The 27,822-nt window shown below is 30.9% G+C and overlaps 3 protein-coding genes across 7 annotated transcripts; 2 read left to right on the forward strand and 1 right to left on the reverse strand.

The window, feature by feature from the left end:
* Positions 1–13: 13 nt before the first annotated feature.
* LOC112718043 (stromal processing peptidase, chloroplastic) lies at positions 14–15,905 on the forward strand. Of its 4 annotated transcripts, XM_072205736.1 has the most exons (18): positions 14–460; positions 555–771; positions 861–952; positions 1,064–1,186; positions 2,016–2,205; positions 2,628–2,880; positions 3,621–3,707; positions 10,018–10,152; positions 10,246–10,789; positions 10,884–11,047; positions 11,133–11,224; positions 11,352–11,474; positions 12,302–12,495; positions 12,949–13,152; positions 13,977–14,069; positions 14,644–14,712; positions 15,047–15,294; positions 15,544–15,905. In XM_072205736.1, the coding sequence occupies exons 13-15, from the start codon at positions 12,472–12,474 to the stop codon at positions 14,040–14,042; spliced, it is 294 nt and encodes a 97-aa protein (XP_072061837.1). In that variant the 5' UTR covers positions 14–460; positions 555–771; positions 861–952; positions 1,064–1,186; positions 2,016–2,205; positions 2,628–2,880; positions 3,621–3,707; positions 10,018–10,152; positions 10,246–10,789; positions 10,884–11,047; positions 11,133–11,224; positions 11,352–11,474; positions 12,302–12,471; the 3' UTR covers positions 14,043–14,069; positions 14,644–14,712; positions 15,047–15,294; positions 15,544–15,905. The 4 variants fall into 4 exon arrangements, 3 of the variants coding, with proteins under 3 accessions (XP_072061837.1, XP_072061838.1, XP_072061839.1); XR_011867069.1 differs by lacking the exons at positions 14–460; positions 555–771; positions 861–952; ... (2 more) ...; positions 2,628–2,880; positions 3,621–3,707 and adding an exon at positions 8,846–8,936 and having other exon boundaries at positions 12,689–13,152; XM_072205738.1 differs by lacking the exons at positions 14–460; positions 555–771; positions 861–952; ... (2 more) ...; positions 2,628–2,880; positions 3,621–3,707 and adding an exon at positions 8,896–8,936.
* A 2,080-nt stretch (positions 15,906–17,985) lies between these two features.
* Positions 17,986–21,376, forward strand: LOC112716991 (uncharacterized protein At5g39865). Its single transcript, XM_025769074.3, has 2 exons — positions 17,986–19,840; positions 19,966–21,376. The coding sequence occupies exon 2, from the start codon at positions 20,032–20,034 to the stop codon at positions 20,809–20,811; it is 780 nt and encodes a 259-aa protein (XP_025624859.1). The 5' UTR covers positions 17,986–19,840; positions 19,966–20,031; the 3' UTR covers positions 20,812–21,376.
* A 1,287-nt stretch (positions 21,377–22,663) lies between these two features.
* On the reverse strand, positions 22,664–27,058 carry LOC112716992 (probable ADP-ribosylation factor GTPase-activating protein AGD11). Of its 2 annotated transcripts, none has more exons than XM_025769075.3 (10): positions 26,789–27,058; positions 26,521–26,684; positions 25,818–25,907; positions 25,058–25,145; positions 24,522–24,597; positions 23,951–24,114; positions 23,632–23,869; positions 23,412–23,528; positions 23,238–23,333; positions 22,664–23,135 (listed from the first exon to the last, which is right to left on the reverse strand). In XM_025769075.3, the coding sequence occupies exons 2-10, from the start codon at positions 26,561–26,563 to the stop codon at positions 22,854–22,856; spliced, it is 1,194 nt and encodes a 397-aa protein (XP_025624860.1). In that variant the 5' UTR covers positions 26,564–26,684; positions 26,789–27,058; the 3' UTR covers positions 22,664–22,853. The 2 variants fall into 2 exon arrangements, with proteins under 2 accessions (XP_025624860.1, XP_025624861.1); XM_025769076.3 differs by having other exon boundaries at positions 26,536–26,684; positions 26,789–27,045.
* Between the last annotated feature and the right edge of the window lie 764 nt (positions 27,059–27,822).

Here is a 27,822-nt window from a genome sequence, read left to right on the forward strand (position 1 = left end):
ACATGAATGAGTTCTCTTTTTCAGAGCCAGTGAAACCACCATCTTTCTAGCTCGCGACAGCTGGCCAAATTGCTTCCCCAACATAAAGACAAAATAGTAGACGTGTTGCAAGAAGAGTTATTTTACATTTTATCACCTTTTTCATTTCCTATTTTTAGCTACACCAAACCCTATAACCTATTTTCACCGCAGCCTCCCACCACTGCCTTCTTTGAAACGCCGTCCACCGTCACCGGTCAAGAAACTGCAGTGCGCCACCTCGCTCAGAACGGAGACAATGTTCCGTCGCTGCTCCACGCTGCACTACTGCCTCTCCTCCATGCCGCACCACTGTTTCTCTTCCACGCCGCACCGCTGCATCTCCATCTCCCCTGAAGCCGGCGAAGTGTCGTCCCTACCTCCGCCACTGCTCCCCACAGCGACACCGTGCCTCTGTTCCCAACCGCCGCGCGTTCCAATCGTTAGTTCCCACTCCCTCGTTTCATCCGAATTCACCTATTACATTTTATCTCAGAAATTAAACCCTAATTCGTGCCTTCTCCATTTCTACTCAGTTCACTCCACTGCCGCCGCGCCGTCTTCGCTCTACTGCTGCCGCGCCGTCTTCGCTCTACTGCTGCCGCGCCGTCGTCACTCCACTATTTCCGCGTCCGTCGTCTCTCCGTCACACTCGCGTCGCCATCGCACCGTCACACTCGCGTCGCCGTCGCTCCCTCACACTCGCATCGCGGTTGCGCCGTCACACTCGCGTCTCCGTCGCTCTGTCCTTCAGTTACTCTCTCTCTCTTTCTCTTTGCTCAGCTTCATTCTTCAACTCTAAAACCTTCATTGATGATTGACCTAAAACTCATTAATTTCAGAATTCCGTGCCATCTTTCAAACTTCTCGGATGAACCACAACTGAGTTCAACTTCTCATTGTTGCATTATGAAGAGGCTCTTCTGCTGATTTGGTATGTGGATTTTTTTCATCGAAGCTCTTTTTGTTGCAAATTGTTCTTTATGTTGTGGTTACTGAAATATATAATGCAACAATTCAGAAGGTCTGTTGTTATTTTGTGCAGGCGAACCAGGAGACAGTTCAGAAGGTCTGTGACATAGTCAAGAAGCAATTGGCACTGCCAGAGGGTTCAATTGTCACTGGAGAGTCCAAGTTTGCTGCCCTTGGAGCTGGTTCTCTTTACACAGTACTTTCACATTTTCTTAAACGTCATCTCTGAATTTATAATATTCGCCATTCTTGATTGTATCTTTCATCTATGCATGTCTTTGTTGAAAATTTTATATGTTATCAGTCCTTTTTATGGTACTCTCTCTCATTATGGAGGGATGAGAGATTCTTTAAAATGAGTAACCAGTGATGGATTGATTGAGAATAAGAGGGGTTTTTGAGTTCTTTAAAATGAGTGAAGACAGCTTGTTCAAAACAGCATCAACAAAGGAAGAGAGATAAGCTCTACCCCCAAGTTTTGCAGCCATGATTGAGACTCAAGTTCAGGAGACGATGAGATCAGAGCAAAGAAAAGAAAGAAAGAAAAGTTTAGGATTAATATATTTTTATAACATAAGCAATAAGCAATACAATCAACAATTCAGCCCCTCGTAAAAACTTATATGTGATTCCTTTTTTCTTTTTTAATTTCTGCTTCATTCTATAAGGTTTCAATTTGAGATTGGCAATCTTGAAATAATAATAAGGAATTGTTTATTTCAAAGATTTATCATTTTATTGGTCATGAAAATAATCATAATGTAATATATTAGAACAGTTTAATGTAGATATAATATTAATGATTGACTTATAGAATAAACTAAAAATGTGCTATGTGGCAATTATTTTAATTAGTTAGGAGAAGTACTTTAATTTTTTTATCCATTAAAATTAATATAATGTATAAAAAATATTAAATCAGTTATTCAATTGCTGTTAGTTATGGTGTTAGAAGATCAAGATATTTTATGCAGATCCTTGTCCAGAGATGTTTATGTAAAAGGAGTCATTTTTTGTTTTTTCAGGATTGAAGTTTTGCAATTGAATATGGCCAATGTGCTTTTGGAGAAAGGGATTGATTTGAATGCAGAGGATGAAGAAGGGTATGCTAATATCATGCACAAATACATGAAAAATTCATAGAGAAGCTTTTGTGCTGATGTGGCAGAGGTTTTGGTGAAGAAAGGTGCTGATGTTGAAGCCAGGAGTATGAAGGTATCACTGCTTTTGTGCTAATGTGGTTTGTCCATAAGAGTGAACTCGTTTCGTTGCCCTTTTTGTACTTCACCTCCTAACTTGATAGTACATCAAACATAAACTTGGTTTGCTGAAGATAAATATTTTGGATCTAATCTTTGCTGTTCAATCAGGCTTTTTTTCACAATTTAGTTCCACTTCTCTGTTTCAGGTTCAATCTTTCTTTCCAAGAAAGCATTTATATTTCATGATTTTTCCAAGAATTTTTACTGCTACTTTTTGTTTATTCCTGATAATAGAGATTGAAGATTTTTCCCTTCATGATTTGTGGATGCGATGCATTCAAAAGATGAGGCATTGGTTTCTTTCATGTTAGATTGTTATCTAGTAACTCATATTTTTGGATATGCTTATATAATCATTGATGTGTTCTGGTGCAGGTCAATTCTGTCGGTGCTAAGGTGTTAGAATTTATAGCTGATTTTGGAAAGCCTACTGCACTGCTTCCTTAAGCTATTGTTGCTTGTGTTCCAACAAAAGTTCACATTGATGGAGCAGGTGAAACAGAATTCAAGATATCTCCAACTGAAATTACAGATGCTATAAAAGCAGGATTGGATCAGCCTATAATGCCAGAGCCTGAGGTTTTCAACCCCTCTTCAAATCGACTTCTTGACTCTGATTTCACACTTGGTAGTATTTGGTTTTCCCCCACTGACTTGTAACTAGTCTACGTAACTGCGTATTTGATATTTGGTTATGCTCAATGTGGTTATGTCACAATAATAGCTTTTACCTAAGAGTGGTGGCTTTATCATAACTTTTTGCATTCCGTATATATTTCTATTTTGACATGACTCACAAGAAAGCTGCATGTGTCCTCATTAAACAAGCAATTTTATCCGTTGTTATTCTCATCTATCTTCTTGCTTCTTGCGACTCTTGGTAAGTTTGTTAACGTTTTCTTTAACTAATTATTTTGATTCTTTCTTTTGAACTTTGTTGCCAAGGTACAAGGGCTCTAGGATGATGATAGACCATTATTGTTAGCATCTTGGATTTTTTTCATGTTTAACATTTGATTTGGAAGATGTCGTGATTATATTTCTCTTTCTGATTATTTTGAATTTAAATTTAAAAGGTTTATCAATGATCTGATAAAAATGTAGAAATTTCCCATTATTTTTTCAATCCTTCTACAGGTATTTAAAAAGGATAATTTTGACATAATTGATGGTCAAAAGTAGATATATGTGAACTTCTCAGTAAATTTGAATAATGAATACATCCAATATTTAGTGCAGGGACAGTCGAGCAGCTTGCCTGTGTTTTTCCTGCTCATCTCAGTTGTTCATTTCTGTGTTTTTCACTGTTGATATAAGATTGTTGCTTTATTCCGACAAAGTGACACCATGCTTTGGTTAAATAACCAGGATGAAGAACATGAAAACAAAGGAAAAGATGAGAGCTGTGAAGCTGCTGAAAGCCGTGCATCTGAAAGGGAAGATGCAACTGACGAGGTAATGGTTAGTTTCTGGTTCTTTTTTCTTCTGCAAAAAAACCTTGAATATATGAGTTATTAAGAAGGGTCACTTCTCCTAAATTCTAACACTCCCTACTAAAAATTTCCTAAATTCTCTAACATTACCTGCTAAAAACAAAAGAAAATTTTGATTAAACTGACAAATACTTTTTTTTTAAGTTAGAAAATTATGGTTAAAACACAAGTTTATTATTAATTTTTGAAATTATCAAGTTTATATTTTAGTTTATTTTGTTGTCAAAGTTTATTAGAAGATTCGATTTAATTCTGATTTATTTAGTAGTATTTATAAGAATTTTAAATTTAAATCAAATATGATCTAATTTAATGAGATCAAATTTGATTTTAAATTAGTTATCAAATGTTTAAGATTTTAATATTTAAATATTATTTAATGTTTGAATATCTTCCATCTTTAATATACATGACATAACGTAAGTGACCTTCTTATTACGTTACGATGATAGATTTTAGTGGATAACCAATCTCTTATTGAATTATAAAAAAATATGTATTTTAATTCTTTTGGTTTTGAGAGAAGTGCGATTGAATCTCTTGAACGCTTCATTTGTATGTTTGGCAACCTGAATGTACAAGTGATTCTACTCTTCAACCCACTTTTACCAAAACCTGCAAATTCTTGCTTTTGCGTTTACCTTTTTGCGTTTGACTCAAAAAAATTTCTATGTACCACTTGTTTCCTTCATTATTCATATATTTATTATTTGTTTTATAATATATTTTCTTCAATACTAATGCGTATTATTATCTTTTATAAAACTCTTATTATTTTTTGTTTATATAAATTTTTTAACTGGTATTGTTATTTTTTTTATGGAATATTTCTTTTTGTATTATGATTCTTTTAATCCTATTAGAGTAAAGAGCATTGAGAATATTAAAAAATATTAAAATTTATTTAAAAATTTAAAATAAAATTATATGATAACATAAAATAATTATTTAAATTTATGTCTTTTTTTTTAATTTTTCTTCTACAAGTGATTTTAAACTTTGTAATGCAAACAATATTTAGTTTTTTAAAATTCATTTTGAATGAAAATTACCAAATACAAACTACGTTAATACCAACTCACTTTTAATTAAAATTAATTTTGTTATTTTTCTCTTTCTCTTCACCGATTTTGATTTTTTTAATTAAACTAAATCAGAGGATTGGGAGTGATTGGGTCAAGGGGCTCATGAGAGAGGTGAGGAAAGAAAGGTAATTTTGTCTTTTAAGATGATTTTAAAACAAAATTTAGTATTAAATTATAATCGTATTCTAATATTTTATTAATATTTAAAATAAATTAACTTTTAAATATTTTAATATCTTTTTTATTTATATAAAATATTAAATATTTTGTATTAATAAATTAATAACATATTTTTTAAAATTTATTTAAAATATAAAGATAAAAAATATAATTAGATACACAGATACATTATCATTTAAGAAATAAAGTAACTAAATTTAAATGAAGCCAAAATAATATTAAGACTAAGAACATATGAAAAAACATTTATAGAATTAATTTCTAAAGCTAATAATTTTCTAAAAATGAGTAATCTCAGTTCTCTTCTATCTAAAATAAAGAGTTGTGATGAATCAATTTTTGTATTTTTGGAACTAGAGCTCTAATATCATGTTATGATACCATTCATCACAAAAATTTCAGCTGATAGAAAAATGTAACACTAATGGTTATAACTCTAATACTCTCTAAACCTCTATTGTATACATTGTACAAATATTTCATTGGCTCCTCGTACTTTCCCTTCTTAATATTATCAACTAAGTCACACTGACATTGTTGTTTTGAATTTAACATGAATTAATAATGTTAATAAGATGATTAACATAGTGATAGAGTCTTACTCATGTTGAGAGAAATCTCATGGGTCCCTACCAGCAGCTTGAATAATGTTGGCTATGTTTGTTTTATAGAAAAGAACTCTAGCATAAGGTCTTCAAGGCCTTCCCAAGAAAGTAGAACCATCTCCAAGGACATTGCAATTTGCAATTCTTGAACACAAATTCATTTGAATTCGTTGAATTTGTTCTCCTACAAGTCCTTTTCCTAATACCATTCCAATTACATTTATACTACATTTCTGTCATTGCCAACACAACAATAATACATTAAATCAATCAGCAATCTTCATTCAATCTTTTTTTTTGGAATTTATGATACTTGTAGTTATAATTATTCAGGCTAAACAATTTTAACATTACTTAAAAAATATTATTAAAATTAAATTCATATATATATATTTTTATATGAATTTCACATTAAATTTCAAATCAATTTTTATAATATATAATTTTATAAATATTTATGTGACATTTTATTAGATTTAAAATAAAATAAAGTTAAAACTAAGTATTAGAGATGCTTACTACTAAAAAACGTTATTTTAACTATTATAATAGACACAATAGCATGCACTTTTTATATTTCAATGAAATTGAATTACCTCAAACAATGACTGGGCTAGCACCAAAGATAAAATCAACAGCACCTTGAATAGTACAAAGTTTGTAATAATGTTTTCCTTGGTTGTCTCATAGAGTGTCTTGTAATCCAAAGAATCCAACTCTATAAAAATAAGATTTGTCTCCACTTATCATTACAGCTACTGCATCCTGGGGTTATTTATTGCATTGGTTTATGTATTCTGTTCCACAACAAAACCAAAAAAAGTATTTTGCAAAATTTACTTTTTACAAAAAGAAGTATGTTGCAAAATTTACTTTTTTTAATTTGTTTTGTGGAAAAGAATACATACAACAATTCAATAAATAAAAACTCCAAGGGTTCCTACAGTCGCTGCACTGATAAGTGGGGACAAGTCTTGTTATTATAGAGTTGGATTCTTTGGATTGCAAGACACTTTATGGGACAATCAAGGAAGACATTACTACAAGCTTTGTACTTTGTACTATTCAAGGTGCTGTTGATTTTATCTTTGGTGCTGCCCAGTCATTGTTTGAGGTAATTCAATTTTATTAAAATATAAAAAGGTGTATGCTGTTGTGTCATTATTATAGTTAAAATAACGTTTTTTTAGTATTAAGAGCATCTCTGATACTTAGTTTTAGTTTAATTTTATTTTAAGTCTTATAAAATGTCACATAAATATTTATAAAATTATATATCATAAAAATTGATTTGAAATTTATATAAAAATATATAATATGAATTTAATTTTAATAGTATTTTTTAAGTAATGTTAAAATTTTTTAGTCACGGTAACTATTATAACTATAAGTATCATAAACTTCACAAAAAAGTTGATTGAATGAGAATTATTAATTAATTAAATGCATTATTGTTGTGTTGGCAATGACAGATATGTAGTATACATGTGATTAGAAGGACATTAGGAAAAGGGTTTGTAGGATATAAAACAGCACAAGAGAAAACAAATTTAACAGATTTAAATGGATTTGTGTTCAAAAATTGAATGTCTTTGGAAATGCTTTTATTTTCTTGGGAAAGCCTTAGAGACCTTATGCTAGAGTTCTTTTCTACAACACAAACATGACCAAATTATTCAACCCGCTGATGCTAATCATCTTATTAACATTATTAATTCATTTTAAATTCAAAGCAACAATGTCAATATGACTTAGTTGATAATATTTTAAGAATTATAGTTATGTATTAAATAATTATGTAAATACATGATTTTAATTCGACAATGAAATAATTTTGGACCAGGTTTTTGATACCTCCAAATGAGTAAATTGGATTACAAAGTTGGATTTAGAGACGATCAATATGATGACAAGTATGAATTTCATAGATTTTAAAGGATGGCTTCATCACAACTCTCTGTTATTTTATTATTTGATTGGATTATTAGGGAATTAAAGTTAGAAATACATTCTTGTTGAGAATTGAGATTATCCATTTTTAGTAAATTATTAATTTTAGAAATTAATTCTATAAATATTTATTCAATGTGTTCTCAGTCACTTCATTTAAACTTTTAGTTACCTTATTTCTTAAACTTTTAGTTACCTTATTTCTTAAATGATTATGTATCTGTGTATCTAATTATTTTTTTATTTTTATATCTTAAATGAATTTTAAAAAAGTGTTATAATACAATATATTTAATATGTTTTATATAAATAAAAAAGATATTAAAATATTTAAAAATTAGTTTATTTTAAATATTAATAAAATATTATGATATGATTATAATTTAATGCTAAATTTTGTTTTAAAATCATCCTCGAGATAGAGTTACCTTTCTTTTTTCACCTCTTTTATCGGCACCTTTAACCCCAATCCTCCTAATCACTTCAAGCCCGTCACCTCTGACTTATTTTGATTAAAAAATCTAAAATAATCTAAAATCTGTGAAGAGAAAGAGAAAAATAAAAAAGCATAACCAAAATCTGTGAAGCGAAAGAGAAAAATCAAAAAGCAAAAATCTTTTTTTTTTACGTTCCTAGTGGTAGTAGCTTTCTTCTTGTTTATTTTTGAATATTGGCACCCTGTTGTGTTATTGTGTTGATCACTTCACATCTATTTTGAATTTTGTAAGGATAAATTACCTGAAAAAAAAAAATACAAGTGAAATGAGGAAGAGGATATTTTTATCCGAAAAATAGGAAAAAAACGATTTTAAAATAAAACCCAACGTTAGAAATGATTTTGAATAAAAAAAACCCTAGGAATAATTTTAATTTTCACTTAAAATTATAGAGATCAAAATTGTAATTCACCCCTTATTTATAACATTCTTTACATTTTTTAATGTACTTGTATTTTACTTGACCATGTCAACATCTTGAGTCATAAACATACTTAAAATTAGAGAAAAGACATGTACCTAAAATTTATAAGTAGCCAACATATTTTAAGTATGTTATATATTATCAGTCATATATTATCACATAAACAAAAGAAAGTAAATTTTATATTCTCTATTCAAAATTAAAGTCATAATTGTTTATAAAAAAAATTAGACAAGAGTAGTTTTTATATTTTCAAAAATCAATGATTATCCAAATATTTGAAGAAGCAAGCCACATTTGGCAAATTCAATTCTGGATGGAAGAGATTTGCAATAGACAATAGTTTGAATGTAGGGGACATTTGTGTTTTTGAGCTCACCAATCTCAAAGACCTTTATTTTAAGGTATCCATAGCTCGAATTGAAGAAGAGGAACTTTCGCTATCACAAGGTAATTATTCTAGTTGGTATTTCAGCGAAAGAGTCCCAAATTGTTCTGCTTCTGCATTGTAATGGTTGCTAGTGAAGTTAGTTACACGTTATTGGTAGTGGTAAGTGGTAACACCGTAACAGTTTCTCGTTATAGATGTTGAGCTAGCAGAGTTTGTTAGTCCAAGTCACCGGTCTCTTAACAGTTTCTCTCAACCCAGCTTTCTCTGTTTTATTGTTATGGTCATTTTACAAATCAGATGCACCGATTTGTTTTTGAAAAAATTACAAATTTTATAATGTTAAATCCAACTATTCGATTCTTTAAATATATTCCTTCTGTCTTTAGATAATTATATTGAAAAGGAAAAATTATTGATTAATATCTATTGCTTTTCTTTTCTGAATATTAAACAATACTTCTCCAAATATATCTTTTGATATGCTAAATTTTTATCTTGTTAAATTATATATATTAAAACTACAAATTTACCTGTCATAAAAAAAATCAGTTTTCTAGTTTAGGATAATAATATATATTGGTACCTAGTTTTACTTTATGCAATAGCTTTTAAAGATAAATTTTTTGGCATTTCCAATTGCACAATTTTAAATAAAAGAAATTTTCACCACCATAATAAGTTTCATATTCCCTAACTACATAATTTTCATCATTCCCCATTGTTTTGGGATGTGGCTGCAAATTGTTATCAACAAAATTTTCGTATGCAAAATATTATTTTTATCCTAAAATTTTTGAAGACGGAGACTGAAACTTTAATAATATTTTATATCTAAAATGCTCTATTTCAATTAATTAATTCTAACTTTATTATTTATTCTAATTAAATTAGAGTTTCATTCTTATTTCAGTCCGTTCGTGTCTTCTACTTTATACAAAACATAATACTGAGACTTATTTCAGTCTGTCTCTCAATTGTCAGTGTTTCCATCTCTATCTCCCATTCAAACACTACCTTAAGTCACACAATAGCTTTTAAAGATAATTTTGTTTCACGATATGAATGTCAAATTTGCCAAAACTAGGCATGTGTTATGCCTACTTTCATTCATATTGGATTTTTTTCCTTTGCCGATTAAAGAAATAGGACCAGAGTTTTCTCTACCTTTACATCTACAATGATGAGGCTGAAGATCATCATATAATATGATATCTGCTTGCCCTGACGGTCCAATATATCAAAATGATGCGGCTGGACCCAGCAATATGGTGGAAGGTACAGTATCCTTCTTTGTTCTGGCTACCATGAAGAGCTTATAGTAATGGTAACATGTTTGCTGTTTTCAATTATTATTTTCCAAATAAACAGGTTTGCCACGTTCAAATGAGGCTGTTGGTATCAGTAACAGTGGTCTTGAAACTTGCATTAGAGAAATACATGAAAAGTTTGATGAATTAAGCATATTGGAAGAACTACAGGAAGAACAAAATGAATGATTGGTTAAAGAAAGTAGAAGCCACCATCTTTCCAGCTCACCGCAGCTGGCCAAATTGCTTCCCCAACATAAAGACAAAATAGTAGACGTGTTGCAAGAAGAGTTATTTTATCTTTCATCACCTTTTTCATTACCTATTTTTACCTACACCAAACCCTAAACCCTTCTTTGAAACGCCGTCCACCGTCACCTGTCAAGAAACTGCAGTGCGCCACCTCGCTCAGAACAGAGACAATGTTCCGTCGCTGCTCCACGCCGCACTACTGCCTCTCTTCCACGCCACATTACTGCCTCTCTTCCACGCCACACCGCTGCATCTCCATCTCCCCTGAAGCCCGCGAAGTGTCGTCCCTACCTCCGCCCCTGCTCCCCTCAGCGACACCGTGTCTCTGTTCCCAACCGCCGCGCGTTCCAGTCGTTAGTACCCCCTCCCTCGTTTCATCCCAATTCACCTATTACGTTTTATCTCAGAAATTAAACACTAATTTGTGCCTTCTCCATTTCTCCTCAGTTAACTCCACTGCCGCCGTGCCGTCTTCGCTCTACTGCCGCACCATCGTCACTCCACTACCGCTGCTTCCGTCGTCTCTCCGTCACATTCGCGTTGCCGTTGCTCCCTCACACTCGCATCGCCATTGCGCCGTCACACTCGCGTCGCCCTCTCTATGTCCTTCAGTTACTCTCTCTTTCTCTTTGCTCAGTTTCATTCTTCAACTCTAAAACCTCCATTGATGATTGTCCTAAAACTCATCAATTCCAGAATTCAGTGCCATCTTTCAAACTTTATGGATGAACCACAACTGAGTTCAACTTCTCATTGTTGCATTATGAAGAGGCTCTTCTGCTGATTTGGTATGTGGATTTTTTTTTTATCAAAGCTCTTTTTGTTGCAAATTGTTCTTATTTTGTGGTTACTGAAATATACAATGCAACAATTCAGAAGGTCTGTGACTACCATGGACTTTGTTATCTTGTGCAGGCGAACCAGGAGACAGTTCAGAAGGTCTGTGACATAGTCAAGAAGCAATTGGCACTGCCAGAGGGTTCAAGTGTCACTGGAGAGTCCAAGTTTGCTGCCCTTGGAGCTGATTCTCTTTACACAGTACTTTCACATTTTCTTAAACTTCATCTCTGAATTTATAATAATCGCCATTCTTGATTGTATCTTTCATCTATGCATGTCTTTGTTGAAAATTTTATATGTTATCAGTCCTTTTCATGGTACTCTCTCTCATTATGGAGGGATGAGAGATTCTTTAAAATGAGTAACCAGTGATGGATTGATTGAGAATAAGAGGGGTTTTTGAGTTCTTTAAAATGAGTGAAGACAGCTTGTTCAAAACAGCATCAACAAAGGAAGAGAGATAAGCTCTACCCCCAAGTTTTGCAGCCATGATTGAGACTCAAGTTCAGGAGACGATGAGATCAGAGCAAAGAAAAGAAAGAAAGAAAAGTTTAGGATTAATATATTTTTATAACATAAGCAATAAGCAATACAATCAACAATTCAGCCCCTCGTAAAAACTTATGTGATTCCTTTTTTCTTTTTTAATTTCTGCTTCATTCTATAAGGTTTCAATTTGAGATTGGCAATCTTGAAATAATAATAAGGAATTGTTTATTTCAAAGATTTATCATTTTATTGGTCATGAAAATAATCATAATGTAATATATTAGAACAGTTTAATGTAGATATAATATTAATGATTGACTTATAGAATAAACTAAAAATGTGCTATGTGGCAATTATTTTAATTAGTTAGGAGAAGTACTTTAATTTTTTTATCCATTAAAATTAATATAATGTATAAAAAATATTAAATCAGTTATTCAATTGCTGTTAGTTATGGTGTTAGAAGATCAAGATATTTTATGCAGATCCTTGTCCAGAGATGTTTATGTAAAAGGAGTCATTTTTTGTTTTTTCAGGATTGAAGTTTTGCAATTGAATATGGCCAATGTGCTTTTGGAGAAAGGGAGGATCAACGGAGTGCACGTGCTTTTGGAGAAAGGGATTGATTTGAATGCAGAGGATGAAGAAGAGTATGCTAATATCACGCGCAAATACATGAAAATTTCATAGAGAAGCTTTTGTGCTGATGTTGAAGCCTGGAGTAAGACGGGTATCACTGCTTTTGTGCTAATGTGGTTTGTCCATAAGAGTGAACTCGTTTCGTTGCCATTTTTGTACTTCATCTCCTAACTTGATAGTACATCAAACACAAACTTGGTTTGCTGAAATTAAATATTTTGGATCTAATCTTTGCTGTTCAATCAGGCTTTTTTTCACAATTTAGTTTCACTTCTCTATTTCAGGTTCAATCTTTCTTTCCAAGAAAGCGTTTATCCTTCTCTCCAAGATAATTACCTTTATTTAAAGCATCCTTCTCTTTTAGAATTTTTACTGCTACATTTTTGTTTATTCATGATAATAGAGATTGAAGATTTTTCCCTTAATGATTTGTGGATACCATGCATTCAAAAGATGAGGCATTGGTTTCTTTCATGTTAGATTGTTATCTAGTAACTCATATTTTTGGATATGCTTATATAATCATTGATGTGTTCTGGTGCAGGTTAATTCTGTCGGTGCTAAGGTGTTAGAGTTTATAGCTGATTTTGGAAAGCCTACTGCACCGCTTCCTGCAGCTATTGTTGCTTGTGTTCCAACAAAAGTTCACATTCAGGGAGCAGGCAAAACAGAATTCAAGATATCTCCAACTGAAATTACAGATGCTATGAAAGCAGGATTGGATCAGCCTATAATGCCAGAGCCTGAGGTATTCAACCCCTCTTCAAATCGACTTCTTGACTTGTTAGTTTATTCTGATTTCACACTTGGTAGTATTTGGTTTTCCCCCACTGACCTGTAACTAGTCTACGGCACTGCGTATTTGATATTTGGTTATGCTCAATGTGGTTATGTCACAATAATAGCTTTAACCTAAGAGTGGTGGCATTATCATAACTTTTTGCATTCCGTATATATTTCTATTTTGACATGACTCACAAGAAAGCTGCATGTGTCCTTGTTAAAAAAGCAATTTTATCCTTTGTTGTTCTCATCTATCTTGTTGCTTCTTGCGACTCTTGGTAAGTTTGTTAACGTTTTCATTAACTAATTATTTTGATTCTTTCTTTTGAACTTTGTTGCCAAGGTACAAGGGCTCTAGGATGATGATAGACCATTATTGTTAGCATCTTGGATTTTTTTCATGTTTAACATTTGCTTTGGAAGATGTCGTGATTATATTTCTCTTTCTGATTATTTTGAATTTACATTTAAAAGGTTTATCAATGATCTGATAAAAATGTAGAAATTTCCCATTATTTTATCAATCCTTCTTCAGGTATATAAAAAGGATAATTTTGACATAATAGATGGTGAAAAGTAGATATGTGTGAACTTCTCGGTATGCTAACTATGTTTTGGAAATTAAATTTGAATAATGAATACATCTAATATTTAGTACAGGGACAGTCGAGCAGCTTGCCTGTGTTTTTCCTGCTCATCTCAGTTGTTCATTTCTGTGTTTTTGAATGTTGATTTAAGATTGTTGCTTTATTCGTACAAAGTGACACCATGCTTTGGTTAATTGACCAGGATGAAGAACATGAAAACAAAGGAAAAGATGAGAGCTGTGAAGCTTTTGAAAGCGGTGCATCTTAAAGTGAAGATGCAACTGACGAGGCAATGGTTGGCTTCTGGTTTTTTTTCTTTTGCAAAAAACCTTGAATATACCGAGTTATTAAGAAGGGTTACTTTTCCTAAATTACTTAAAACAAAAGAAAATTTTGATTAAAGTGAAAATACTTTTTTTTTTAAGTTAAAAAATTATGGTTAAAAGTTAAAACATAAGTTTGTTATTAATTTTCGAAATTATCTAAGTCTATATTTTAGTTTGTTTTGTTGTCAAGGTTTATTAGAAGATTTGATTTAATTCTGATTTATATTTAGTAGTATTTTTAAGAATTTTAAATTTAAATCAAATATGATCTAATCTAATGAGATCAAATTTGATTTCAAATTAGTTATCATATGTTTTAAATTTTAAAATTTAAATCAAATTTGATATAATCCAATAAAATTAAATCTGATTCAAATTAGTTATCTTATGAGTTAAATTTAGTTATCTTAACTTTGAAAGAGTTAAATTAAGTTTTTTGATCTTATGTTTTAGTTAGTTTCTTATGAGTTTATTTAAACATTTTTGGTGAAACAATTTAGACAACTTTGATAAATAAAATTTTATTTATGCGCGTTTTTCTAGTGTGGAAAAGTGAAGTGGGTGATTTGCTTCGCTTGTTGCATAAAGAAGACTGTAGGATCTAAAACTAAGGTAATTTTTTGTGCTAGTCTCTTTCAATTTTCATCATCTGATCTAAGTTGTGTTGTGTCATTCTTTTTATTAAACCTGCTATAAAATCTCATACACTAGGAGTAAAATTGTTTCTAATACGAAAACTTAGATGTTAAATTGAAAAATAAAAAGTTCCCTCCAAAATCCACCCAGAGAAAGTTGTGTCCATAATTACACAATCATCATCACTTTATTCCTTAGTTCCACTGCCAAATATATTTTTGTCACCGCTCCCTCTTGCGTGTAGTGTTACTTTTTCTGCTTCTTATATCTATGTACAAAAACTTCAATTTGATCCCAACTCTTAACACAGGTGTTGAATTAAATGACGATGCTGTTATTTCTTGTTCGTTGGTGGAGTTGTGTGTTTGTGCTGCGAAATTCAGGAGTTGTTAATGCTCAGTATTACCGAACTGTTGGAGATAAAATCCTTCCATTCAGCAAAATTATTGTTGATTCTTTGGGACATGGCAACTTTTCTACAATTCAATCTGCCATTGATTCTGTCCCTTCCAACAATAAGTATTGGGTTTCAATCAATGTCAAGCCTGGTATTTACAGGTAATAAATTCAATATTTTTTTGTTCTGCATAGAATTAGTAACTCTTTTTAGATAACTATTCACTCAAATGTTTTATGTGAAAATAATAATTAAAAGTGAAAACTCAAGTGCAAGTTAACTTGCACGGGAAAATCATCTAATAGCTCTCAGTTATTAAGTTGACTGCACCTGAGCTCTACTTTTGAGTTGTATTGAAGTCGTGGCATGTAACTTTTATTTAATTTGACTTAAGAAATTTGGTGTTACAGGGAGAAAGTGACGATTCCAATTGATAAACCTTACATAATATTGAAGGGAAGTGAAAAGATGAGAACTTGGGTTGAATGGGATGACCATAATACAACTGCTCAGAGCCCCACGTTCCAATCCATGGCTGATAATATCGTCGTCAAATCCATTTCTTTTAGAGTAACTAACCATTTATATTTAATTAATTATATCATTCTCTGCCTATTTTTATTTCATCTCTTAAATATTATTTAATGTTTGAATATCTTCCATCTCTAATATATATGACATAACATAAGTGACCTTATTACGTTAAGATGATAGATTTTAGTGGATAACCAATCTCTTATTGAATTATAAAAAAATGTATATATTTTAATTCTTTTGGTTTTGTGTTGGAGAAGAGAGAATTGTGTTTGAATCTCTTGAACGTTTCAGTTGTATGTTGGCAACCTAAACGTAAAAATGATTCTTCTCTTTAACTCACGTCTACCAAAAACTACAAATTCTTGCTTTTGCGTTCACTTTTCAAGATTTTCTATGTACCAATTGTGTCTTTCATTATTTATATATTTATTATTTGTTTTATAATATTTTTTCTTCAATACTCTCTCATGTATATTATTATCTTGTATAAAACTTTTATTATTTTTTGTTTTTATAAATTTTTTAACTGGTATTGTTATTTTTTTGTATGGAATAATTTTTTGTATTGTTTTATGATTTTTTTAATTCTATTTGAGTAAAGATTACTGAGAATATTAAAAAAATATTAAAATTTATTTAAATATCTGAAATAAAATATAAGATAACATAAATTAATTATTTAAATTTATGTCTTTTTTTATTTAAAAATAATTTTAAATAGTATTATCTAAACAATATTTAGTTTTTTATAATCTATTTTGAATAAAAATTATTAAATATAAATCACGTTAATACCAATTCAATTTTAATCAAAATTAATTTTGCAAACTTAATTTTATACAAACTTCTGTTTACAAACAGTAATTTAAACACATACTTAGACTTATTTTAATTCAATGGAATTGGGAGGAATTCGTTCAAAACCCAATCCTAATAACTTTAATGTTACATATTTTGAAATTAAAACAAGTCAAATTGATTAGTTAAATAACGAAACAATTTCATTGATTTAGAAAGTTTTAGATGTAGACGCACAAATCATTGAGAATCTAATTTAAATGATTCATTATCACCATACTTTATTATATCACATAATGTAATTGACCGAACTTACCCAATAATTAAATATCTCAAACTTTACGGCAGTTTTTTTTGCTCAAAAGATAATATGAAACTAAAATTGAATATCTTAAAAATTAATACGATCTTGTCTAATTTATAAAATAATTTCTTAGAAAAAAATCTAAATATTTTGAAAAAATTCAAATTTATTTTTTTTGTTTTGTTTTGTGGAACAGAATACATACAACAATTCAATAAATAAAAATTTCAGGGTTCCTGCATTAGCTGCACTAATAAGTGGAGACAAGTCTTACTTTTATAAAGTTAGATTTTTTGGATTGCAAGATACTTTATGGGACAATCAAGGAAAACATTATTACAAATTTTGTACTATTCAAGGTGCTGTTGATTTTATCTTTGGTGCCGGCCAGTCATTGTTTGAGGTAATTCAATTTTATTGAAATATAAAAGGTGCTTGCTATCGTATTTATTATTACTGTTAAAGTAACGTTTTTTTAGTAATAAGAGCATCTTTAATACTTAATTTTAGTTTAATTTTATTTTAAGTCTTGTAAATGTTACATAAATATTTATAGAATTATATATCATAAAAATTTATTTAAAATTTAATGTGAAATTTATATAAAAAATATAGATGAATTTAATTTTAATAATATTTTTTAAATAATGTTAAAATTGTTTAGTCACAGTAACATAAAAATGGATTGAATGAGAATTTATGATTAATTAAATGTATTATTATGTTGATAATGGCAGAGGTGTAACATAAATGTGATTGGAAGGGCATTAGGCGAAGGGTTTGTAGGATATATAACAGCACAAGGAAGAGAACGTCCAAAAGATTCAAATGGGTTTGTATTCAAGAATTGTAGTATCTCTGGAGATGGTTCTACTTTTTTGGGAAGACCTTGGAGACCTTATGCTAGAGTTCTCTTCTACAGTACAAATATGACCAACATTATTCAACCTGCTGGTTGGGATCTGTGGAATTCCTCTCAAAATGAGTAAGACTCTATCACTGTGCTAATCATCTTATTAACAATATTATTAATTTATGTTATAAATACAAAGCAAAAATATCAATGTGACCTAGTTCATAATATTTTAAGAATTATAGTTATATATTAAATATTATGTAAATATATGATTTTGATTGGACCATCGTATAAAATATTATTTGTTACCAAAAATATAATTTTTTTTGTAGGGATAACATTATGTTTTCAGAGTATGACAATTTTGGGTCAGGTTCTGATACTTCCAAACGAGTAAATTGGATTACAAAGTTGAATTTAGAAACAGTTAATATGATGACAAGTACAAATTTTATAGATTCCGAAAGATGGCTTAATGTCAGCTCTTCATTTTAGATAAAATATTATCAATAGTTTCAACTCTATTTTAGATAGAATATAACTCTTTATTATTTTATTGTTTGATTAGATTTATTAAGAAATTAAAGTTAAAAATACTTGTTAAGAATTGAGATTACTTATTTTTAGAAAATTATTAATTTTAAAAATTAATTCTATAAATATTTACAATTAATCTTCACATACAAATTTTTTTGTTATACAAGTCTTTATATTTCTTATTCCTAAAACGCGTCTCTTATTATGGCAAGTATGTTTCAGGTGTCTCTCATGTCACCAATTGTTAACGGAGTAAATTTTTAATATTTGAAAAACTAGATTGATAAAATTTTTAATGACAATTTTAGAGAATAATTAATTTTTTAGGAACGAATTTGTTGACGATTTTATAATTTTCATGGGTAGTAAGAACTTATGTGCAAATTTTATTGTCACTGTTATAACAAGAAAACCGCGTCCTGCATTCAAAAGTGGCAGCCGGTGGTCTGACTTTAGTTGCATAAGCACCAACCCCATTTGCAATCCAACACATACAACAAAAGCCAAGAGCACGTTATGTTGCCACGCTTCCAAAATAACGCATTCAAATAACAACACACACATTGGTATAAAAAATGAGAGGGAAAACGTTATATATTTTCATTTTCATTTTCATTCATGTTTGTATTTTCATATCATATCATTTTATCTCTTATCTAAACGACAAACCTACAACACCGCCCCACGGTCTTTTACAACTTTTTATTTATTTATTTATTTCATACCATTTATTTTAACTAAATAATAAACTTTTAAAATAATCAAATTTATTATATTAAAATAATTAAATATATAATATACAAGCAATATAATAAAATTTTTAAAAAATATCAAATATATATTTTGTATATGTTGTAATTGATTAATAACTAATTTTAAAATATACAATTTGATCGACTTATTAAATACTCTAAGACAGTGTAATTTTTTAGTTATGCTTTTTTTTATAGAATTTATTTTAATTTAATAAATTTAAAAGTTGTTCGAGCTATCAAAATATTCGGTTATAGTAGGTTAGATATTTACGAAAAATAGTAAAAAAATTAGCAAAACAATAAAATAAAGAGTTAATTATTTATTTATTCTTAAATTAAAATAAAAAAATTAAAAAAAATTATAAAATTAATAATTAATTCTCACATTATCACTTTTTTTTTCATTTTAGAAAATCTAAATTTTTTTTTACTATATCAAAGCCAACAAAAAGAATTTGTTTTTTAGCCTTAGAGGGAGTAAAATAGCATAAATGAATATCAAGGGAGTAAACTGCAATTTTCCCAAAATTATATTCCCTCTCTAGTGTCTTACTTTCTTTGTGTGTAGAAAATTCTTTCCGTTGTTGATAAGCTTCTCTCTCTCTTTACATGCCAACTACAAAAAGTAACAGAAAATCCAACTCCTCGTTCCAATCTTTATTCTTCTGCTTCAAAATCTGCAAAACCAAAGGGATAAAAAGAAACAAAGAAACAGAAAAATCATATAACAGCTTAACCATAACCTAACTAACACAACAACCTCACCATTAAATTAGCCTCTATACACAAACAAAAAAGTTTCAAAGCGAAGGAGAAACAACAAAAAGGAACAGGAGAAAGCAAAACCCTAATTTTCACTTCCTCCGCCGCGCCGGGGAATTGCTGTCGTCGTTGTTGTCATCGACCTCTCCTTTTGCGAGGTAAGGGATAAGAAACCCTAAAAATGATGTCATTTCTGTTTTTTATTTTTTTTTTGTATTTTTTGGTTTCAATTTGGGGGAATTTTGGAAAGGAGGCTGAAAATTGTTCGGTTCTTTGCGATTAGGTTATTGAATTCTCCAATTCTGAGCTTGGAATTTGATTAGACTGCGTTCTTGTTATTCTCTCGAAGATGTCGAGGTTTCCGTATTTCAACCGTTCCAACACGGTTCATACGGCGTACTCAAAATCGCCGCAGATATCCTACACACTTGATCGTTCTGGTTCCCTTAGCGATATATCGGATGATTCTGCGAAATCGAAATCCAGTTCCAATTCGAGTTCGATGCGCGGAAGGATGGTTAAGAAGATATGCGGCCTCTTTGAAACGCAATCGAAATCTTCGTCAATTGCAAAATCAGCAACTGAAGAATCAGTCCAATCGTCTAAGGCGAAACAAGGGAATTCGAAATTGATGAAGGTTGACTCGGATTTGGGGACTCCGTTCAGGTTACCGGATGCGGACGACCGAGTGGTGGTGTATTTCACGAGCCTGAGAGGGGTAAGGAGAACGTTTGAGGATTGCAGCGCGGTTCGGATGATCCTTAAGGGATTCAGGATATGGATCGACGAAAGGGATGTTTCGATGGACGCGGAATATAGGAAGGAGTTGCAGTGTGCTCTTGGGGAGAAGAATGTGACCCTCCCTCAGGTTTTTGTGAGAGGAAAGTATATTGGAGGAGCTGATGTGATCAGGCACTTGTTTGAGGTCGGCGAGCTAGGGAAGATTCTTGAAGGGTTCCCCAAGACGAAGCCCGGTTTTGTCTGCGAGAGTTGCGCCGATTTGAGATTCGCACCTTGTTGGCATTGCAGTGGGAGCAGGAAGGTGTTTGATGAGGATGAGGGGTTGCTCAAGAGATGCTTGGAGTGTAATGAGAATGGACTCATTAGGTGCCCTAATTGCTGTTCCTGAGAAAAAGGAACACAGGCCAAAACCCTAAGTAACCAAAGTTGTCTGAGAATGAGTAGTTTATATTTTGTTTGTTGGATTGATTGCATGCATGCTCTTGATGGTGGTCCCGGTGGGAGGGATGAGATATGAGTTTGGTTGGTTGGTTGTCAAGGGATTCAAAGCACTCTTTGAATTCATTATTGTTAGTTTTTGAGAGTTGTCATTATGGGAGAATGATGAGTCTCTTGCACCTTGAACAGCATTTTGTTTTGTTCAAGGAGTGTGTCTGCTTTCAGAGGAAAAAAAAAAAAAAAGAGAGTAATGTGTATTTAGTGCTTCTCTTCGAGGCAATGTAAATATTTAGTGCAATTATCATCAGGACTTAATTGCAAGTATTGGTCTTTCATAGTTAATAATGAGAATGGGTTATTTTAATCCCTTATCTCTGATCCCAGATTGTGTCTGTATTCTCTCTCTGGTGTGTTGTCTTTTATTAATAGAACATGTATAAATAGCAGTGAGGCGTGTTGTAATATGAAATACCCTCTTGTTTGGTATCATTTAGTGATTCTACAATTCCCAAAAATTACTTTTGTTGTTGGATTGGGTTCAGGTTTTTTGAGTTCCCAACATTTTTTGCAAAACCCTTTTATAATGTTCAATTTGCATTTCTATATGCCTGATCAGAATAAAACCAGGTTTTAGCTGAAGGTGATTGTATCCGAATAAGTTGTCATAAAAGGGTAGGGTGGATGATTTATGTGCATGTTTCCATTCTACCTGTTGAAAAAAAAAACTTTAGGTGATAAAATTGAGAGGATTGGAAATTGGTATCATTTTCTTTCTGGATAGAAACAAGAATGGGGAAGAAAACAATGTTGGGAACTCGAACATTAATAAATAAATAAAAATAAATAAAATTCTAGCATGTTCTTCAAGGTAATCAATCCACAATTTCTTTCTATCTTTTGATTCTTTTCCTATTTTTTTCTTGCCGACAATGTAAAGTTGAGAGCTCCAAAGTCCCACTCAATTCAATGGCAATTATGTCATGGGCTTCTATCAGAGGATGCCTTAAGATTGTGGCAAAGGCAAACTCATCATCATCATCATCAAAAGAGGCTAAATTGTCAACATATTCATGGTAGATTATAAAGGCTAATAATGGTATGGTCATACAAGAAAAGAGATACTGATTATATGTAGCCTTCCAGTTAACCAGAATAAGGATTAATTTACAAAGATTGTTGATACTTAATATAAGTAGTAAAGACTCAAAACATATATCGCATTGATGTATTATTATTCTTTTAATTGTATTTGTAAAACAAGTTACATATAATTTAGGTCAAACACACATAAACTTTGTAATTGAGTGCTTTTTGTTAGATGATTTTTTGTAATAAAATTTAATTTTCATAAACTAAAAGTGTCAAATTTTTATGGAGCTATTCAATTGTATACATTCTTTCAGATGAACATTTATGTTTTAAATGTCAAATAATTATTTTTGTAACATGATAGTACATAACTAAATGCAAATGTAAACACTAAACAAACATCAAAATTAGGTTCATGTATAAAATACCAACTTCTAAAAGTTTATAAAAATATTAAATATATCGATGTTTTCATTGATTTTAAACTACAATCTAACAATATATATCACCTGTCTTTTTTTTTTTAAACAAAACCCTAATCTATTTAGTTTTTCTCCCTATATATCTTATAATCGGATAATTGTAGACTTGTAGTAGAACTTTTTATTCATCAGAAAAAAAAAAAGAGCCTAAAAGAAAAAAGAAAAGATAACCAACTTAATCAAATAATCCCAGAGATATAAGCTTAACCGAAAAGGAAAAAAGGTTAAAACTTATCCAAGCTTCCACAAATAAGCTCTTACTGATGATAATTCATATTTGTTCATCTACAGAAGGAAAAGTCAGTCTCAGAAAATTGTACAAAGTAAAGCTGAGACAAGACATTCTACAGAGAGATATACACAGAGATATTCCTATCAATGAAGCTGCAAAAAACAAAAACAAAAACAAAAAAAATGCCATCTATTGAGTAAGAGGAAGACATTCAAGCTCAATGTCTAAAACTCCTCGCTCAACCTTCTGTAACCTCAACTGTATCTCTTGTTTGACCTTCCCTTCTTCTAGGGTGATGATACCATCTTTAACAAGAGTGTTTTCGCCGCTTGCTACCCATTTTCCGAGCTGCATTGACTCGTTGATCGAAGATTTCTCGTATGCCTTTGCAGCAGTTACTAGAGGTTGAATGTCTATTTCAGCCTCGCCCATAAAATCATCGGTCGAGAAAGTATCCTTGTCATACACAACCTGCATAATAGCATGGAGTAAAATGGAATGGTATACAAGTTTCAAATACAGAAAATAGTAAACATGTTTCATATACAGAAAAAATTATACATTTGTGCTTACCACTTTAAGAGGAGGAACGTGCTCTGGAATCGAGAGCATTAAGCTTTCATTCCAAACTGGATTCAAGTTGTTCTTTATGACACGAGTCTTCACCGACTGTAAAACAACATATGTTAAATATTTCACTTTTACGATGTTATTTTATCCGGAAGAAGTTGAGAAGAAGAAGTTTACTTGGTGACCAAGAGAAAGCATGACATAAGGGTCGCTAGTCACAACATCCCGGACAGCCAGGTTAGTTCCTTTAACGACATTAACCTTGATCAACCCAACAAATTGAACCATACCTGCCTATAACGGTAAATAGGGAGAAACAGGATTCAGGATTTGATTCTCAGGATGCTTCTTATAGTAAAGCTATAACAGGTTATAAAGAAATCAATTCAAAGGTTACCAACGAAGTACTCTTCTTTGAAATCTTATGCTCGGATTCCTTTCTTCCCCAGCTGTGTCGGAGTGCAGTCCCAATACGAGCTTTAGTTGTTTGCTTTTCGTAATGTCTTTTGTCCATTTGAAACCCACAGGAAGCAGCGTTGCTTGGGGAGCATGTTAAATATCTTTGTGGAGATGGTGGAAAGGAGCATTGCAAATTTTTCTCCGTATCCAAAAACTGTAGAAGTTCGTATTTTCTTCTGAATAATGAATGTAAACTTCTGTTAATCAGAAAGGTGCTTTTAGACAGCAGGAATATGAATTGCATGTGTTTGAGTTACCTGATATAATCTGCACGCTCTTCGATGGAAGAATGCGGTTTTGGTTTTTTAATGTTATTTGGGACACAAGCTTCATACCTCTTATTGATTACTGTATTTCCACCCAATTTCACCAATTCATCAACTTGTTCGTCTGTCCAGTCATCTAGTTTCAGCGATAGAACCTATATGAAAATCAAATCATGTGCAAGAATTCCCATTTACGAAAATACGATTCAAATCATGTTTAGAAACACTATACTATTTCCAAATATCTGTACAGCTTAACTATCAGTGACGAATTACTGATCTTGATTAGAAAAACTATTCAAGAACTTTCCCTTTTCAAGAAAACATGATCTTATTTATCACAGATTTTTCATTTCTCACAGGAGGGTAGTCTAAAGGCATGCTGGTAGCAGAGATAGTTTTAGGAAAATAACCATTTTACTTTTCTAAAATAAATTCAAAATTATAAGCAATTTTGAACTTGGGAAAAAAGAAAAAGAGATTCGAACACGCAAGTACAGCAGGTTCCAAACACACTAGGCTTCGTTCCTTCAATAAGCAAATAAGCACACAAGAATCGTACCTTCGATATATGGACTCCTAGGCTTCTATGTATGCCAGAACATTGGATGCAAATAAATACTCCAAGACTTGAAGACCTGATATTCAACGAATGCAGTGAATAAAATCAAATGAAGATGATGTTCTGATAAATTTAACACCAACGTGACAACAAATTCATGATATCATTTGTCATGTCTTAAAAAACTCTTCCTCAATTCTTCTATTAATACAGAAAAAATAAAATCAAATTCAAATGAAATTAGTAGTAAAAAATTAGTAAAGCAATTACCCAAGATTTTGTTAAAAACATAGATATGTACACAAATGTAAACTTTAAGTTGAATCCAAAAATTTCATAAAGTACATAAGGGCTATTTCACCCAAGAACGATGAAGATGTAAACATAAGTTAACTATATGAATTTGTATTTGTTTGGAAGAATACTACAGCAAGTCAGCAACATTTATTCAAGATATATGATAATTTTATTTGAAAGTGATGAGCAACGAACAATAAGTATAGCCCAAATTCCTCAAAAATCAAGATAATACTTACGCCCATTTTGGATCTGATGATCCGCAATCGGCACAGAACCTGTTCCCCGCTTGACGCATCAGATTGTCGAGCCTTTCTTGTGGAGTTACTAATAGGAAATAAGAGAAAATTGTATGTTATAAAGTAAAGAGATATGTGAACTAAGCTTCTTTTGAAGGGGATAATAACATTAGCCAAAGACATTGCAAGACATTTCAACACTGTGCCTAAAGATTATCAAGCATCATTCCGTTAGTTTCCTTGTTTTATTTAGGCGTTTCTGCCCCAATGTTTATCAAAAAAAAAAAAAAATGAAGCATCATTGCACAAAACTAAGGTACATGAGGAACTATAATCTCAAACTTCTGAAATCCTCTCATACTTTTAGTTAACACAGTTTGTAAATTTGCAATTCTCTTTTCTTTGTTCCATCCATAATGCAATTGACTGACACCGTTCTGGTTGACAGGAACTTTCTTGAAATTACAAAATGTTGAAAATATTCAACAAATAGAATTTTCCATTTCATCTTTAAAATTAAAAGCAGGAAGCATCAACATGTTTTTCTGAGATTTCTCATATATCAAATTATCAGTGGCAAAATCATTAAGTATGGTCTTGGCAAAAACGCCCATCTTAGACATCTAACGCTGTCCCATTGTCAACTGCGTACTCGCAACAAATACATAGCACAAAAGCATATATAGTTATAGACTTCACAAACCAAAATAGAGCTATCAATACCAAAATAAGTAAAGAATATAAAAGGTATGATAATTACCATGAGGTAGCCATTGGCTTCTTTGACTTTGGGAATTCAAACTTGGTGTTTCAGAGCAGAAGAGATCAAAAAGGCAAGCTCCTGTTGACCCTACAGTAGCGAGATTTTATTCAGTAGTAAGCCTCCCATGGTGCCATCACAAATTTGTGAAATTGCAGGAGTTCATCACTTGAATTTAATTTTAAGTTCCACCATTAGAAAATCACCACATTATAAAAAAATATTAAAAGCTTCTCTGTACCATTTAATCACATTTTGGGTCTTGCTACAAACTTACAATTAGTGCTGGGGTGAAAAGAAATTTATGGATAAAATTTTATCATTTTTATGTGAAAAACACACATAGAACTCATTCATGAAAAAGTCCACCCTATTCTTATTCACCTTCTTATATCCCAAGTTATCCTTTTCTTGAAAGCTATGCTTAAGAGAATTACAAATAACACCTTTGTTTAAATCATTTATGCAGGATAGTAGCAGTAACACTAATTACCTAATATTTTAAATTACATACATAATTTTCAGGTTCCCTATAACAATGGAATTGCATCATCAATTCTCATTCATTAACCAAAAAGGGGGCACATGGAAAAATTGAATAATTAAATGTTCTATCAGATATATGAATGAATTGATTCTAGTCAACATCTATTTTTCATTATATTCCTTTGAAAAAAAAAAAAAAAAAACCTTTTTCTTTCACCTGAGACACCGTTACCTTCAGAATTTCCCTGCCGTACAGCCATCTCCAGCCTCCAAAAATTGAAAACCAAAATCAAGAAATGAGTCTACAATCTGAGAATAAAAATTATTTTTTTTCCCTCCACTTAAAATTGGTTATTTATCAAAGCCACCCTCCTTAATTCTCTGCAACAAAATCAACAAAAGGGTCAAAAATTCAAAGGCCAACGAAAGGAATCATAAAAATTAACAAGTTTTTTTAAGAACAATTGAATTGAAAGAAAACATACAAGGAGATTCTAAAAGCGGTCAACCCTTCATGGTGAAAGCTTGAAACCTAAATTGAAAAGTCGCTTTGAAAGGGAAGAAATTTTAAAAAAAAAAAGCAATAATTCGTTTTGATCTGAAGATGATTGGGTTTATTGTGAAAGTCAACGTATAAGATTTTGGAATGTAGGAAATGAATGAAGCTTTTTCTTTTTCTTTCTTTTCATGAATTATTTTGACTCAGCCTAAAAAACAAAAGGGGTTGAATATAGAAATTTCTAGATTTTTTTTTCTTTTCATATATATATATATATATATATATATATATATATATATATATATAATATTATGTGTGTGTTAAAAAATAAATTAAAATAATTTTAAGAAACGATTACATTACTTAAAATGTATTTTATTTTATGTTTAATTACTTTGTTGGTCTCTATAGTTTTGCGAAGTTTCAATTAGGTTCCTATACTTTTTTTTTCTTTTTAATTGGGTTCTTGCACCAAAATTATTTTCAATTGAGTCTCTATATTTTTTTCTTTTTATTTGAGTCCCTGCACTATTTTTTTTAGTTGGGTTCATATACAATTAAGCCAGTTACTATTAAAAATGATCTAATTGAAAAAAAAATTGGTGTAGGGATCCAATTAAAAAAAAAAAAGTATATGGACCTAATTGAAAATTTTGCGAAACCATAAGGGCCAACAGAGTAATTAACCCTTTATTTTATTGATTTAGTTAATAAGTAATTTAAGAATATTTATATTGGTTAGTATAATTTTATACTTTTTATATATTTTAAAATTTACATTTTGATTATTTATATTTTTTATTAAAAATTTCAACTTCTAATATTTTTAAAAATGTTTCTTAAAATATTTATTAACAAAAACTTTTATTGTTGAAATAAAATATTGTAAACAAAATTCTATCATGCTTGGTTTATTATCTTTTTTTCTGAGAATCTCAATAATCAAAGCACCTTCATCTGATTCTAGTATCATCGTTATTTGTTGAAAACATTAGTATCTCCAAAATGGTAACCTAATCT

Source organism: Arachis hypogaea, chromosome 10 (assembly GCF_003086295.3).
Source record: "Arachis hypogaea cultivar Tifrunner chromosome 10, arahy.Tifrunner.gnm2.J5K5, whole genome shotgun sequence".
NCBI classification, from domain to species: domain Eukaryota; kingdom Viridiplantae; phylum Streptophyta; class Magnoliopsida; order Fabales; family Fabaceae; genus Arachis; species Arachis hypogaea.

What these genes read in the sequence shown, in the direction of transcription:
- LOC112718043 (XM_072205736.1), top strand. Translation starts at nt 12,472, where the DNA reads ATGTTGAAGCCTGGAGTAAGACGG. An exon ending in TGAAGCCTGGAGTAAGACGG is followed by an intron (nt 12,496 to 12,948) that starts GTATCACTGCTT and finishes GTTCTGGTGCAG; the next exon opens with GTTAATTCTGTCGGTGCTAA. An exon ending in CTATAATGCCAGAGCCTGAG is followed by an intron (nt 13,153 to 13,976) that starts GTATTCAACCCC and finishes TTAATTGACCAG; the next exon opens with GATGAAGAACATGAAAACAA.
- LOC112716991 (XM_025769074.3), top strand. Translation starts at nt 20,032, where the DNA reads ATGTCGAGGTTTCCGTATTTCAACCGTTCCAACACGGTTCATACGGCG.
- LOC112716992 (XM_025769075.3), bottom strand. Translation starts at nt 26,563, where the DNA reads ATGGCTGTACGGCAGGGAAATTCTGAAGGTAACGGTGTCTCAG. An exon ending in TCATCAGATCCAAAATGGGC is followed by an intron (nt 24,598 to 25,057) that starts GTAAGTATTATC and finishes GTTGAATATCAG; the next exon opens with GTCTTCAAGTCTTGGAGTAT. An exon ending in TAGGAGTCCATATATCGAAG is followed by an intron (nt 24,115 to 24,521) that starts GTACGATTCTTG and finishes ATTTTCATATAG; the next exon opens with GTTCTATCGCTGAAACTAGA.